The sequence below is a fragment of the Haliotis asinina genome, chromosome 1, assembly GCF_037392515.1.
Source record: "Haliotis asinina isolate JCU_RB_2024 chromosome 1, JCU_Hal_asi_v2, whole genome shotgun sequence".
Classification (NCBI taxonomy): Eukaryota; Metazoa; Mollusca; class Gastropoda; order Lepetellida; family Haliotidae; genus Haliotis; species Haliotis asinina.
The window spans coordinates 57,400,517-57,415,719 of NC_090280.1; the positions used below are offsets into that span (position 1 = coordinate 57,400,517).

Consider the following 15,203-nt stretch of genomic DNA (forward strand, 5'->3'; position numbering starts at 1 on the left):
ACATATTGTGCCAAATTGAGAATGGTATCTGGTAATTCGTCAGGAGCCAAAACATACAGGCATCGACTTATCAGTATTGTACATGCACACAATGTGTTTCTGGACCTGCGAAGATCATAGTTTGAATTGATCTTCAGCAACTCATGCCTGTCGTAAGAGGTGACGATCGGGTGGTCAGGCTTGCTGACTTGGTTGACACATGTCATCGTATCCCAAATGCCTAGATCGATGCTCAGGTAGTTGATAACTGGATTGTCTGGTCCAGACTCGATTATTTACAGGCCACCACCATACAACTGGAATATAAGTGAGTGCGGCGTTAAAAAAGCAAACATACAAATACACCTGCTATCACACCACTCTGTACACACTGAGGTTCTATTTGACCTTCATTATTGTCGTCAGGGCTACGCTCCGGGGCAAGCGGGGTAAGTGATCATGTTTTAGTTGTGACAAGATGCAAATACTATTCATATACGAGACCGGTTGTAACGGGATTAAGGACGTCCATGCTTAGACGGTGCGTAATCTGCACAAATAACCTTGTGCTGTTAAACATGGCCACCCCGCCAGTGCCTCAACACTGGGTCTAGGTTCCATCGGAGACATAGTCCTCATGGCGTTCGTTCTGGTGTTCCCTCTATATATACTGTGAGAGTATGATATATGCGAGCATCGGTATTTAATATTCTTACGTCAATACAGTAAGTTATACCGCGTGCCAAACGAATCGCCACTGTACTACATCAATATTGTTTTTATACCAGACATGTGACCCACTTTTTCGTGGGCTACCCAACACTGTAATGGTATTCCACTCTTGTGCTACGATACAGTTTATCTGTAGTTGTACTCTGGACTTTTGCTCTGTTCGACTCGAAAGATAGGGCCTACGTGCAGACACGAGAAAGGGAGACGAGTTACCTATCCTTGTCCTGTAATGTTATTGTTAGGAAAGTACATTGACGCATACTGAGTCTTGTTTCATGGTAACTGGTATATATTTACCATCAGAGAGAGAAAGATAGATAGAGAGAGAGAGAGAGGGAGAGGGAGAGAGAGAGAGAGACGCACAGAGACAGAAATACACAGGCAGTGAGACAAAAGCAGACACAGAGAGAGAGGGTCAGAGACAGAAAGACACGGAGATACACAGATAAAAACATGGAGACAGACACACACACAGAGCGAGAGAGAGAGAGAGAGAGAGAGAGAGAGAGAGAGAGAGAGAGTCAGAAAGAGACACAGGCGGACAGAGAAAGACAGAGGCAGAGAGCAGAGACACACATAGATACACAGATAGAGAGAAACAGACCGAAAGGCAGACAGGTAAGGAGACATAGAAAGACACAGACAGAGAGAAACAGAGACACACAGAAGGGAGGGGAGGAGGATAGAGATGGTGTCGAGGGAAGAGAGATGACAGATAGCATGACTGCCTTGCCAACAGAAATAAGTGGTTATTAAGAAAATAGTTGCAGAAATTCGAACAAGACAGAATAAAAAATCCAGAAAATCGTAAGTAGATTTCAGATGGGTAAGGTTACTTAAGGAGTACCAACGGATCAATAAAAACACGTAGAAACGAGAAACTGTATCTTCTGCGGTATGCACACCCTGATACAAATCCAAACCCTTCAAACACTATGCTTCTAAAATACCCCTGATACATTTGTCCAGAAATCCCGCTTCGGTCTACTGTTCTGCAATCCATTTTAGTATAACCCGCTGGACCGGTCCTGACTTTCCTCGACTGTACTCTTTGGCTGTGCCCAGTTTATTTACTACTGACCTATATACAACTGCAAGTGCGGCGTGCTGCATGCAAGGGACGAAATCACATTGCTGACGGTGAGTGGATAGATAGATTGGGTCATAGTCCAGGAACTAACTTCACTTGATGAGATTGTTACTGAAATTAAATATTGGTAAAAGAATGCAATAGGATTTGATGTTCAAGCAAAATAAACTCGCTTTCTCATTGTATCAGATTTCAATTTCATTGAAGAGTTTTCAGATAAGGGTCAGGGTTATACATTTCGATTTGTTGTCTATTTATAGCCTATGATTACACAAAACCATTTAGAAAGTGAGTGAGTACTGTTTTACTGTGCTTTTAGCAATATTCCTGCAATATCACAGCGGGGGACACCAGACCTAAGCTTCATACATTGTACCCATGTGGGGAATCGAACTCGGGTCTTCGGCGAGACTCTTTAACCACCATGTTACCCCATTTAGAAAGTGGTCAGATGTAACATATGTTATATTTGGGATTACACCTCCTTAGTAAAGTACAGACTCTAGTATCTGTGCTGGAATGACTCCCATCCGGGATTCGAACCCACACCCTCAGAGTCATGCAGACATGCATGCCAAAACACGAAGCGTGAAACCCTCTAATAACTGTACACTGGCACCGCTCCCTCTGCCGATAGTTAATACCAAACATGTTATATCTTTTGTCTGTTTTGTCCGTTTGTTAGGATTTTATATACATTGATAATACGCTCCACATACTTCATTTATACCGAATCCGCTTGTAACGAACTTTTCTATAATACGTGTAACGAGTTGCAGTATAATGCACTGACATTTGTGGAATCTTAACAATAGTTAACTATGGATGGAGGTTGAATATTATTTTTGAATGTCTGTTGTAACTTTCAACATGCGAGTTCATGTCATGGTGACCAGGTCACGTCATGTTGTTAAGTAGTTCACAAACATGTCGTTGCTTAACTGTTCAAAACAATACACTCAAAAGAATCTCTAAAGCAAAGACGTGGGTAACTCAACGGTGCAGATTTTGTCTCTGAGAGGGATTACTGGTAAATCGTGAAAAACGATATTATTAAAGATATTAAAGATATTATTTTATTTTTTTTTCCAACATAAACTCCTTCAACAAATCCCTGCATTGATACACATTTTTCGACGATGTTGGAGAGATTGTATTTCCGTTACGTGGCAGTATTTTTCATGGCTGTGCTATAGATTCTCCAAGGCTGTTGTGACGTCACAGTTGTCGTGAGTTCCGAGTAGAAGGGTTCCAACTGACACTCGCACTGATAGATATGCATCACGTCACTGCCACAAACTGATTAGCATATCACGTGACATGACATTTTAGGAACAAACAAACGCGTTTTTCGTCGTACCAGAACATACTTACCCAGTGCAGTTTTTGTTTTGCATTGTCATACAGTGACAGTGAGACGCATGATGAATTATTGTACATTTAAACGACACCATCACTTGTTCGCCTTAGTGTTTCTAGGACATAACATGGTTTACAGTGAATGAGTATGGTTTTCCTCCGTTTTATCACTGTGAAGGATATCAGAAATGGACTTCTCACATTGTTCCCGTCAAGAGAATCAAATTGGAGCTTCACCGTCACGAGCGGACGCTTAAACCTTTAGGCTACCCCACCCCAATATGATTTACAAGCAATGTAAGCATAGGATTACAATGCTTGGGCGTAGTTTTTCACATTAGAGGATAGTGGCCATTTATGTCTGTCAAAAATTACGAAAAGAAGAAACAAGTGCAAAACGAGTATAATACTTTGTGTGTACGATTGATGTTTTCTCAAGTTATGGAACAGATACAATCACTCAGTGTCAGTAACGCTAAAACCGCTATGAACAACTATTGGATGGTGTTGCTCTGAACAGAACATTGAAAAATAATTTCTGACTATGTTTTGTGGTCTGATTGCAATTCTTATTTGAATGACAGTTGAAGGCTTCTTGTGTTTTAAGTTTGATGCTTGGACATCAGAGATGTAATAAAATATTATAATTTATTTTCTCATTTTCATCATATATTGTCGTGAAATGCTGAGTCTACTTGATGTCTTCTTCTGTTGTTGCATTTCCATGTTGACTGTCCGTTTTTCAAGGGTGCTGAAGTTGCGTCACTTGGATGCACCAGGACCGTATAATCAGGTCATGGGTTCCCTATTCGCCATAATTATGTTTTAGCTGTGTCACCATGAAAACTGTGATGATTGTCGGTGAGGGTACACACCTGAGATCTACATCGCTTTTCACATTATCACTTCTTAAACCTAACACAGTCACCCCAAGATGACAGCCCCTCGAACATCCGGGTTGTAATCGGTCTTCATTTTTTCGTTGCTGTTGTTGACACATGTCATCGTATCCCAACTGCGAAGGTCGTTGTTCATGGTACTGATCGCTGGATTGTCTGGTTCAGACGCGATTATTTACAGACCGCCCAGATGTCACTGTAATATTGCTGTCAATCGTGTTAAACAGCAGTCAAAGAAAGAAAGAAACGACGAAACAAAAGTATCAGTGTTTGTATATATAAATTAAATGTATATACGTATCACACATGTTTGTGACATTCCAGGTTTAACTGCCACAAAGACGTTATCACTATGACAACGGTGAGGCTGAGAGACGACGGCGGCGACGGGATGTCGGTCATCACACACAACGGCTATCGATTTCCTAACTTCCCCAGTAAAAAGGCCATCGTAAATATGTCCTCTGTGAAAATCAGGTCAGATGACATCATCATCATGACATACTTCAGGTCAGGTATGTCCACTGTCACCGTTACGTTCATAGAAATTATATGATGGCCGGATGCGATGGGTGGAGAATGATATGCTGGCCCTTACAACTTTTCACATTCCTCTGTGCATCCTTTCATATACCCTGTGCATCCATTCATACATAAACTCTCTCTCATAAACCTTTGTGCACCCTTTCATATGCCGCAGTGCATACTTTCATGAAACTCCTTACTTCTTACTTCTTTTTGCAAGTTTTCACTGTTTTCTCTGTGCCTGCTTTCATATACCTCTGTGCCTCCTTTCATAAACCTCTGTGCATCGTTTCACATATCTCTGCACATTTTAGGTTTCACCACCTCTGTAAATTTTACGCCCCAAACTCACTTTCAATACAATAACTCCCTCATAGACATATCATGTTTGTATATCTTTTCCTATTATGAAATATATTTGACAAATACGCCAATAATATTCCAAAGAAAAAAAAACACAAACCATGTAGCAAAAAAGTGAAATTCCTTAAAACTTGCAGAAAATACGGAATCGGCGTGTAAGATAATTTATGTTTGCCTGCTGTTCAGTTCCAGACAGAGTTTGGACGTCTCATGCAATCAAATTTACTTAAGAAAGACATTTCATATTTTTGCTGGTTTATAACTGAATAGATTTTTACTATAGGTTTCCAGGAACCCAGTCACTTAATGTTTGCTTATGTGTTTAGGATAGATTGACTGTGTTTGTGGCACAGATATGGACGTGAATAACTTTGTGCCATATCTAGTGAATTGGTCAGTAATGATATTCAAGCGTTGTCACTGCAGGGGGCACCAGAAATGGGCTTCACACATTGTGCCCCTGTGGGTCTCCAGCGTGCCGGGGTATTCCACTGCTGCTGATATATAAGGCATAGTATCATTCCCTGGCGGCTTCAGACGTGTTTAGGAGCGGTACTGTAGCCCATATGTTGAAGCATTAGCTCGTATTGCCGAAGACCCGAGTTATATTCCCCACATGGATGCAATGTGTGACACACACTTCTTACGGCCCCAGTCGTGATGCTGTTGAAACATTTCTAAAAGCGGCGTAAAACAACATTAACCCACTCAGATGGTCGCACCAATACCCCACTGTGTAAGACTACACCAAGCATAATCGTACCCGGAGCTGACTGTATGTAGAGACTACGACCTGCAATGCTGTTTATTTGATGATATTATATTCTTTATGCCATTCTGGGGAGTATAACACCAGAAAGGTTTCCCAGCACCTTTGTAGCTGGGTATGATACAACCTTCTTTCAATGGCTCAGGGATATAGACCAGCGTTATGAACCTTTTAAAAAGTCTTGCCAAGCATGCACATAGCTGATAACCTCGGCTTTTCAGATGTTCATATTGAAGGTCATAAAGACCTGTGGCCTTATTGTTCTGTAGTGATTTACTGGTTCATGTATTTACTGGTCGTTGTCATTAAGTTTGGTGTGTAACACTACAACGAGGACACTCATACCCGGAGCTGACTGTATATAGAAGCCATAACTCCTGCACCTGCACCTGCATTAGTATTCCGCATGGATAATTTTAATGGATTTTCGTTGCAATGTATTTACCTGAAGCACAGTTTCGTGGGGAGATCTCCACAAGTGATGTTTTTATCTGCTAATGTACTCGTTATATGTATGTGTAGTTTCAACTGTAATGTGGACATTGTGTTTTTGTGTGCGTGCGTGTCAGCTTACCTACACGGTCAAACAAATTTGCCTGAAATTGACCACCGCGTCTATTGGACTGGGAATGGTCCTATTTTGAACTTTGGAAATAATTTCTTATTTCACCCTGCTCTGAATTGTATAAAATACGCCTAGATATTACACCTGTGAAGATCCGGATTAGAATTGATCTTTAGCAACCCATGTTTGTCGTAAGACCTGATAGGGTAGTCAGGTTTGCTGACTTGGGTGACTCATGTCATTGTATCCCAGCTGTGTAGTTTGGCACTCTTGCTGTTGATCACTGGATTGTCTGGTCCCGACTCGTTTATTTACAAACTACCGAGATGTAGCTGGAATATTGCTGTGTGTTGTTAAATTACACTTTAACAAAATCTGGGCATCACTGATGAAGCTGCAGTGACTGTGCCTTATTTAAATGATGTTATGAACCACCTCATGTATCCATCACTCCCTGAGTGACACGGGTGGTCCCATGTACAAAAGTGTTATGCCAGGGTCCTCTTATCGCCGGTTCGAATCCCAGAACCACCAAAATTACTACGTTTCTTGGCTTTTCAAACATCCACATTTACACACTGGTTCATGAGATCACGCACAGTGACTGGGTGAATGAGTACGCCACTTGTAACAATCTAACAGCAATGGCAGGGGACACCAGAAATAACCATCACACATAGTACCTATGAGGGGAATCTAGCCCGTGTCTTCGGTGTGACGAGGGAAAGTTTTAACCTCTAAGTTACCCCACCGCCTCCTAACACTAAATACCATTAAAGGATGAACTACCGTTAAGCTGGGTGTAACAATGTTTCTGTATCATGTCCATCCCAAACATCTGGTGTCATAATTGATGTTCAGTGACTCATACCAATAATTTCCCCAAGCTGTTTATCCTATCACACAAAAATGAATTCATATCTGAGGATATGGCCTACCTTTAGAATACAGCACCACAAACTTTAAAATTCATGTCTGAGGATATTACTGACTTATATACTCAACAGCAAAAGAAACATAAATAGAAAACATAAACGCGAACTCTTATTTTTTTGGAACATGCGTTTCTTTCGCTGTTCAGTATATTTTAATCCAGGCACACACTGGGTATGGGAGCTATCACGACTTCTCCTGGCTGGCAAGCTGGACAAATCTGACATCGACAAGACATCCACCATGATGGAACTGTCGGACGAGGAGAAGTACAAAGACCTCCCATCCCCCAGGCTCCTCAACTCCCACGCACCATTAGGACACCTGCCAGACGAGGTCAAGGCCAAGAAACCAAAAATCGTGCACGTCATTCGCAATCCCAAGGATGCAATTGTATCCTATTTCGTGTTTTTGAAAAAGATGGGCATCAACGACTACCATGGGAAGTGGGAGAATTATGTGCGTGCTGCAACAGAGGGGAGATGTAAGTTACGTGTCCAGCAAATAACGCTTGCTGTTTGTAAATTGTGAAGATTTCTACTGTAGAGTGTAATACATAGTAAGGCAGCATACAGAGCACTGAACTTCACGCCGCACGGGCATATCCTAAGAGCATATAACATAATGGACACAATTACGTAGGTTAACCCAAGCTACCTATGCTTTTGAAGGTTATTAGTCAAACTTATCCTTTAGAGAACCCACTTCAGCTGTGAGAATCGAGGCAATTCGAACAAAAAGTGCATAACGTGAATCATGTGTTCATCGTGGTCATGTGTTTGGAAAACACTACTCTAGACGATAAGGCGATTTTACTAATGCATAGAAATGTTTAATACTATAAAAATTAAAAAATATTGAAAAATGTGGGAAACGAAGACAAAGTTTGCAATGAGGTATCATGCTATGCTACTTCCAAACAGCAACATGGTCATGTGGTGTATGGCTCAGATTTGATTATATACACACCGCGTTGTGATCTTAATCAAATAGTTACACAAACTAACTGGGAACGAATATCAGTGCTTTATTTAATATAACGTTGTATAGAAATGTTATATACGGTTCATGTTTCAGGGTGTGTGTATATGTTTCAGTTGAATATGGATCCTGGTTTGACCATTTAAAGGGCTGGGAGGAAGTGAAGAAAACCACCGACATTCCTTTCCTGACACTTTTCTATGAAGACTTTAAAGAGGTGGGCAATGCTGAGCGGCATAAAATAAGGCATAACAGTTATGTTGAGGGCATAAAATATAACCACAGGAGATGCTACTCGGGACAAGGATGCAAGATGTAATCACAGGCAATGCTACTAAGGACACAGCCTTAAAGGTCACATATACTCTCATGCAAAATTACTTCCTGACATCGTTATAAATAAAACCCCGTCATTGAAACTGCTCATTGCGATCTTTAATTACCTTAAATCGACCTTTTTGTCAACAGTGCACAATTTCAACCAATCAGAGCGGTGCGTGTCCGTGACGTAATAGTGGGTATAGAAATGAGGTTCTGTGCAGTATTCATCTACATTTCAGGGGTTAAACTATTTCGTTTACATGCTCGTACAAACCTGAAATCGCGAAAGCTGTTGAGAAAAATGAAAGCTATATGTTCTCACAATCTACTATGATTTAATTTTGTCTCCTGCTTTGCCTAGTTTTCGAGTTACAACCCTTGTTTTCATGGACGATTCTGTCAAAATCACTTGGTGTCGCTAGGTTGTAATCCGTGTTAGGTGGTATAAACCTACACGTTATTTGTCATCATTCACTTGATGCTCAGTTAATGAATTTATAACAGGTATAATTAGTGGTAACGCCACTTAGATTACCTGACAAAGACCCCCATTTGGCATTCCTTTTGTCTGGATAGATCAAAGGATTAACCGATAACACGCTGATTGATTAATTAGTTTTAAAGGGATTTAAATGGGGGATTTGTCAAAATGTAGTGTTTATGTATGCACATTTACTAACCTATACTGAATACACTCTGTCGCGTGTGTGTCTATGTAAAACAACACCCTTCTTTCAACGGATTAACCTCCAATACATTGACTGATTGCTAATTATTGGCTAACTAAATAACTTTTAAAAAAGAATGACGAACATTATGCAGTTAGTTGCCAGGTGTACTATCTTGGGTGACCAATGAAACTATACAGCAGTGTGAAAAACCTGAAAAGATAATCAGGTTTTCGTATATTAGACTGTTAAAAGACACACCACTTGGGAAATCTGCGGATGAATTAGATATCACTTGTTTTTGTGGAAGGATATTGATGGATACATTCCTTGAACAAGGTAATAGCCTGACATTGCTCCTATAACTTTAATTGTAATATTTGCATTTTTGCATTTTTTTAATAAGTTGTCATAGCTTTCAACAGAATCATTGTTTTCGTCGGTAAGTGTACTGATGCAGACGACATACACTAGGGCGTGGGTGCGAATTATGATTCATATAGGAAAACTATGAAATGTCTACTTATTACATTCCTGATACAGGTTCTTGTATCGTTTTCAAAGTGTAAATTTACTTTGAAAACGATACAAGAACCTGTATCGAAACGTCGTGTTCCAGTATTAAAGAAGTTGTCATCCATATACAGTTATCCTATTTACTTCCAACTTCTAAAATATGCCTCTCAAGCAAGTTATTACATTCCTGTTATACATTCGCAGATCGCTTCTTTTTATGAAGTTTCAAAATGCATACAGGTATGATTATATAAGTTTTTTATAAGTTAATCATAAGTAATTAGGATTATGAGACCAAATATAAACACGTATATTGACGAGGGTCTACATACTGGTGAGTGAACGTTACAAACCAAGCAAATTTAGCAAGTGAAGAAATTTATCACGCAGTATTTCACTTCGACCCCGACCTCGCTTAGGTTATGTTACAGGCTGTGTCATGGAAACTCCTTTTGGTACTGATTCAAATTCATATTTATGTAGTTTTGATTTTCTAACTTGATGAGAACAAACCATACATAATCTCATTAATTCATATTGATTTGACTTCACGATTTTCAAAAATGGCGACGCCCTGTCTTGGGATGAATACTATTTAAGTTTATTTTCGCCAACTTACAAGAGAACAGTTGCTTTCTACTGGTAGTAAAATATGTATTTTATTGATGGACATTAGGATTCTACATGACATTGCTTATAACATAACAATTTCACTCTTGGAATCGGTCAGTATAAGGGGTCAATGTTACTCAGGGCAAGGATGTAAGATGTAATCACAGGCAATGCTACTCAGGACACTTTCTTAACATACCATAAAGGGCAATGTTACTCAAGGCAAAGATGTAAGATGTAATCACAGGCAATGCTACTACGGACACGGCCTTAAGATACCATCAAGGACAATGTTATTCAGGGCAAGGATGTAAAGAAGTAATCACAGTCAATGTTATTAAGGACACAGTCATATGACACCATCAAGGACAATGTTACTCAGGGCGACTCTGGGCGTGTAGTCTTATGTTTGATATAATCGCTTTGTTGCCTCCACAGGACACATTCAGAGAAGCTAAGAAGTTGTGTGAATTTTTGGGCGTATCGAGGAGTGACGACTACATCCGGGAAGTGTGTGAAAACTGCGACTTTGACTCCATGAAGAAAATCAAGGCTACAGCCGAGATAACTGGCAAGGCTGCTTATCGTAAAGGCATGTACAGAGTTGTGTATAAGATACTGACCAAGTTAACACCCAATGATGGTGATGATGGTTTTAATGCGCGCGTGTGTGTGTGTTTGTGTGTGTGTGAGTGTGGTGTGTGTGTTTTGTGTGTGTGTGTTAGTGTGTTAGTGCGTGTGTGTTAGTGCGTGTGTGTTAGTGTGTGTATGTGTGTGTGTGTGTATGTGAGTGTTTCTGCGGAGGTAGGTTCATCAATTATGTATTATGTACATATAAATTAGGGGTGGTCACTGAGTTTGCTCACAATAAGGGGTGCGGGTGGGCAGGCAGGCTGCATTTACATTGTACATGGTTTTACATAACATTGATCAGTCCCCGGCCATAAATTATGAAGGAACCCTAATCAGAAGAAATCCCGGTTAAGAGGAAAATAAATAAAAATATATGAAACTATCAATTCGAATATTTTTTTTCCTGATTCAATGTTCACTTTTTTTTGTTCGAAGGAACGAAAGTATTTGTTTAACCTTGTTGCACTCTGGTGAAGATTCAAATGAAGTTATTTTCCTGTACTGGTGTTCCAGAATGCCGTATCGCGAGCACCCGGTGTCAGAATTAGTCTTCAGCAAGCCATGCTTGTCGTAAGGTGACTAGGGTCGCTGACATGTTGACGCATGCAATCGTATCTGTTGCGTAAATCGATGTTCATGATCTTGATCACTTGATTGTCTGGCGCAGACTCAATTATTTACTGACTGTTTCCATATAGCTACAATATGGTTGTAATTTGTGTTAACTAACAGCCAAACCAATCCAGCCCAAGTTTATGACAGCTAAACATGTTGCCATCAATGAAACGGTACTAAGATAACACAACCCTAATGATATTTTATGACTTTCCAGGTGAGGTAGGCGACTGGAAGAACTGGTTCACTGTGGCCCAGAACGAGTGGTTTGATCAATACTATGCTGAACAGATGAAAGATTGCCCCGTGAAGGTTCGATTTACCCTTGATTAGGCAGAGCTGTTGCCTTTTCCAGAAGGAGACGTGTATCGAAGCCATGGCCACCAGGATGAACATGGCACATAGTGTCGATGTTGTCTCCCAGCGTCAAGCATTGTGTTACTCAGATCAAGTTTTGAATGCTGGAAACATTGAGACATTGCTTCTTATCCACACGAGCTCCCATACCGCAGCAAACCAAACTAAATCATACTTCCCTTAAAGAACCAGATGACATTTCCATCATGGATAATTCTCAATAATGTTTCTGCAAGACGTCTTCAAGCACTCAAGTGATTCCCTTTCACGGTGGTTCTTCACTTGCGTGGGAAGAATTTCAGGGAACGTATTCTGAAAATCAACATGACCACGACTGTTCCAAGAAACTGAGGGAAGATCATGCTTTGCGGATAATTTGTGTCATCAGCGTTTGACAGTGATACATTATACATACTGGTTTAATCACGCGTTGGATTCTGCCTATGGCGATTTTGCATAATTATGCCATTTTGTTCATGTCATTCACAGTCACGTTACCTATATATGTGCAACGATTAACTGAATATGTATGTCATATATTGAGAAGTGTACGTCATTTCAGTTCAGAACCGCATTTAGTTTGCTTATAAGAACTCAGTTAATAAGAAATAGCATTTTATTTCCAATGTTGACGCTTAACTAGAGAAGGAAGTATGTAACTGATCGATCTACCCGTTTGTAGTTGTGTTTGTAAGTATAATATACCTGCATGCAAATGGGCATTCATCAAATACCCTTGTTCTCGAGAAAAGATAGTGTACAAGTTATAAAACTTAAACACCATCTCCGTAGTACATTCTACATACAACAGACAACAACAGAAATACCGGAAACAGTGCAAATTGCACTAATTAAAGGAATTTGATTGATAATATATGTTTGAACAGATGTAAATATATTTGGATATATGGCAACAGTCAAATTTGCATTGCTATGAAATAATAACTCATGATTATTCATATTGGTAACACTTCGTACATTAGACATCGTGACAGTTCTATGTTCAGAGTATACTTGACGCCCTATATGTGATGATAAGAATTTTCACAAACATTTCCACAAGAACAACTCAGGCTATCTTCTATACCAACGGAATAGGTCAAAATTCAAGACTACACAAGTAACGTAGTTTTGTGGGGGTGATATTTGCGTTCCTCGGTGTTGTAGCCATGTGATGATGCTTTACGTACTCATAATTATGATATAGTCAGTGTGGTAAAGTAGACGTTCAGCGATTTTCACGATTTGGAAAGAGCTATTAGTTGTTTACTTGTATCAGCTAACACAGGGATATATACCAGCTCGAAAGGCTTGCTTCATTTTATGTTAAACCCAAATGACTACGTCGTGTAACCTTCGCTTGAAATAAAGTCCTTTTTGAACTTCTTTTTCAGATGTACCTCATTGTTTTTGAGTGAATGATTCATATCATCACGTTCATGAAATACCAGATTTTAGTAAATGCTTGGTAACAATGGTTGAGTTGGTAAGGTAATGGGGCCTGTAAGTAGGTCACGGGACAACGCGAGACATTACGTTGTTGAGCTGCTGTACTTCCGGTGAGGACGTTTTAAAGTAGTGGCGATGGCACTATACAGGTCACACCATCTATACAGGAGGAGCGGAAGCTGCGCTGTGCTAAGCTGCGCGTCGGCGTTTATTTTGTGCCTCTTTTCGAGCAGCGCGTTACCGCCTTTGTGAATACAAAAAATGAACTGAAATTAAAATTTTGTTGACTTGGTTATAATGCATTTCTTTTGTTAGTGTTTCAGAAGAAGGACAAGAATCGACAAAAACAAGGGTTAGGATTAACACTAACTCTGAGGTACAACTTAAAGTGTGCATTTTTGTAGGTGGGTGTGAAGCCCATTCCTGTGTCATCCGCCGTTCACAATATTGCTGGAATATTGCTTAAGGCGGCGTAAACCTAAAATCACTCACACTCTTGTCATGGATCCTATGTTTAGTGGTGAACAGTAGGAATCGCAAGAGTTACGTCCCTTGTGGCAAATAATCATGGGATAGCCACATGGAAAATCCGGCGATTAGGCAGTCGCGCTGACGTGTATTTTACAGCAAGAAGAAATATACGTTATTGTTCAGTCACATGCTATATCACAACAAAAGACATGTCGTGGTTCCAGCTCTAAAAATTAAAGAAACATCCAGCCAAATGACCTATGAGACACAAATATCACAGTTATATAAAACACATTGATAATAAAATCACAGCCACACATACACGCACACCCACCGAGAAAATTTTGAAATGAAAATGCTCTCAAATACATTTTCCTGCATTTTGAGAAGCAAATTGGCGATATATTTCAAGGGCAAGTTAGTATAATCTGTAACGATTTTTAAAACCAATATACTTTTGGGAATTTTGCAGATAATTTAATATGCTTTGGTATTTCTCCTGAATGTTTTTGACTGACGCATACTGAAACATTGTATAACCTGATTTATCTCAATATTCATTCCTAAAGACATATTGTACGATTAGTGATGTTTTTCAATAGAAATTCCAAAACAACATCAATATGTGCAGAGACTTAAATGATACTAAAGTGTGAATCATCCTTGAACTCAAAACAGATACAAAGTTTCCGAAGACATTTAATACATGTTGAAACACTTGAAAGTTCAAACTGCTAACAAAGTGACTTCATTAGACAGCAATGGCCTAGTACGGCAAAACTATAACGCTAGTCTTCTGTCAGCCTCACCAGGGAATTCGCCGATGACGCTATCAATGTCAAGTTCGAAGTCATGGTGAATATGAAGCAAAGTCAAAAACGTCATTCGATTTTCGTATGTGACCTTGGCCTTGTTAAAAGCCTTTTGTGCGTATCAGAAATAAATAGTAAATCAATACGTTTTGGTGGTAAATCTACATGAAATCATAGAGTATACGTCTCTTTAAGGAACTGGAGCTACACTAACGTAAATCTTTGATGTCAGAGTCCGCCATCTTCTTCTGCAACAGCTGATCAAACCAGTCGTTCTGTGCCACAGTGAACCAGTTCTTCCAGTCGCCTACCTTACCTGGAAAGTCATAAAAATTAATGATTTCGATGTCATAATACGGAAAATGTGTAGCAACTTTGCGAACCCTAAAAAGTTCAGTCCTAACTCTGGCAGTTATCACTATTCTGATATAAAAGTAAAGAATAGCTCTCGTACTCTCTAATTTCGGATTGGGAGAAATGGTACAAACGATCCAGTGAAACAATTCTAACATCAAAATCTAACAAAACCCGTCTGATTATAGAATTCACTTCTA

At 39.7% G+C, this 15,203-nt stretch overlaps 1 protein-coding gene across 2 annotated transcripts; it reads left to right on the forward strand.

The window, feature by feature from the left end:
- Nucleotides 1–329: 329 nt before the first annotated feature.
- LOC137294883 (sulfotransferase 1A1-like) lies at nucleotides 330–13,303 on the forward strand. Of its 2 annotated transcripts, none has more exons than XM_067826031.1 (7): nucleotides 330–428; nucleotides 1,720–1,851; nucleotides 4,384–4,574; nucleotides 7,378–7,698; nucleotides 8,312–8,412; nucleotides 10,751–10,904; nucleotides 11,778–13,303. In XM_067826031.1, exons 3-7 carry the CDS (start codon nucleotides 4,412–4,414, stop codon nucleotides 11,891–11,893), a joined length of 855 nt encoding a protein of 284 aa, XP_067682132.1. In that variant the 5' UTR covers nucleotides 330–428; nucleotides 1,720–1,851; nucleotides 4,384–4,411; the 3' UTR covers nucleotides 11,894–13,303. The 2 variants fall into 2 exon arrangements, with proteins under 2 accessions (XP_067682132.1, XP_067682141.1); XM_067826040.1 differs by lacking the exon at nucleotides 330–428 and adding an exon at nucleotides 1,157–1,329.
- The last annotated feature ends 1,900 nt before the right edge of the window (nucleotides 13,304–15,203 follow it).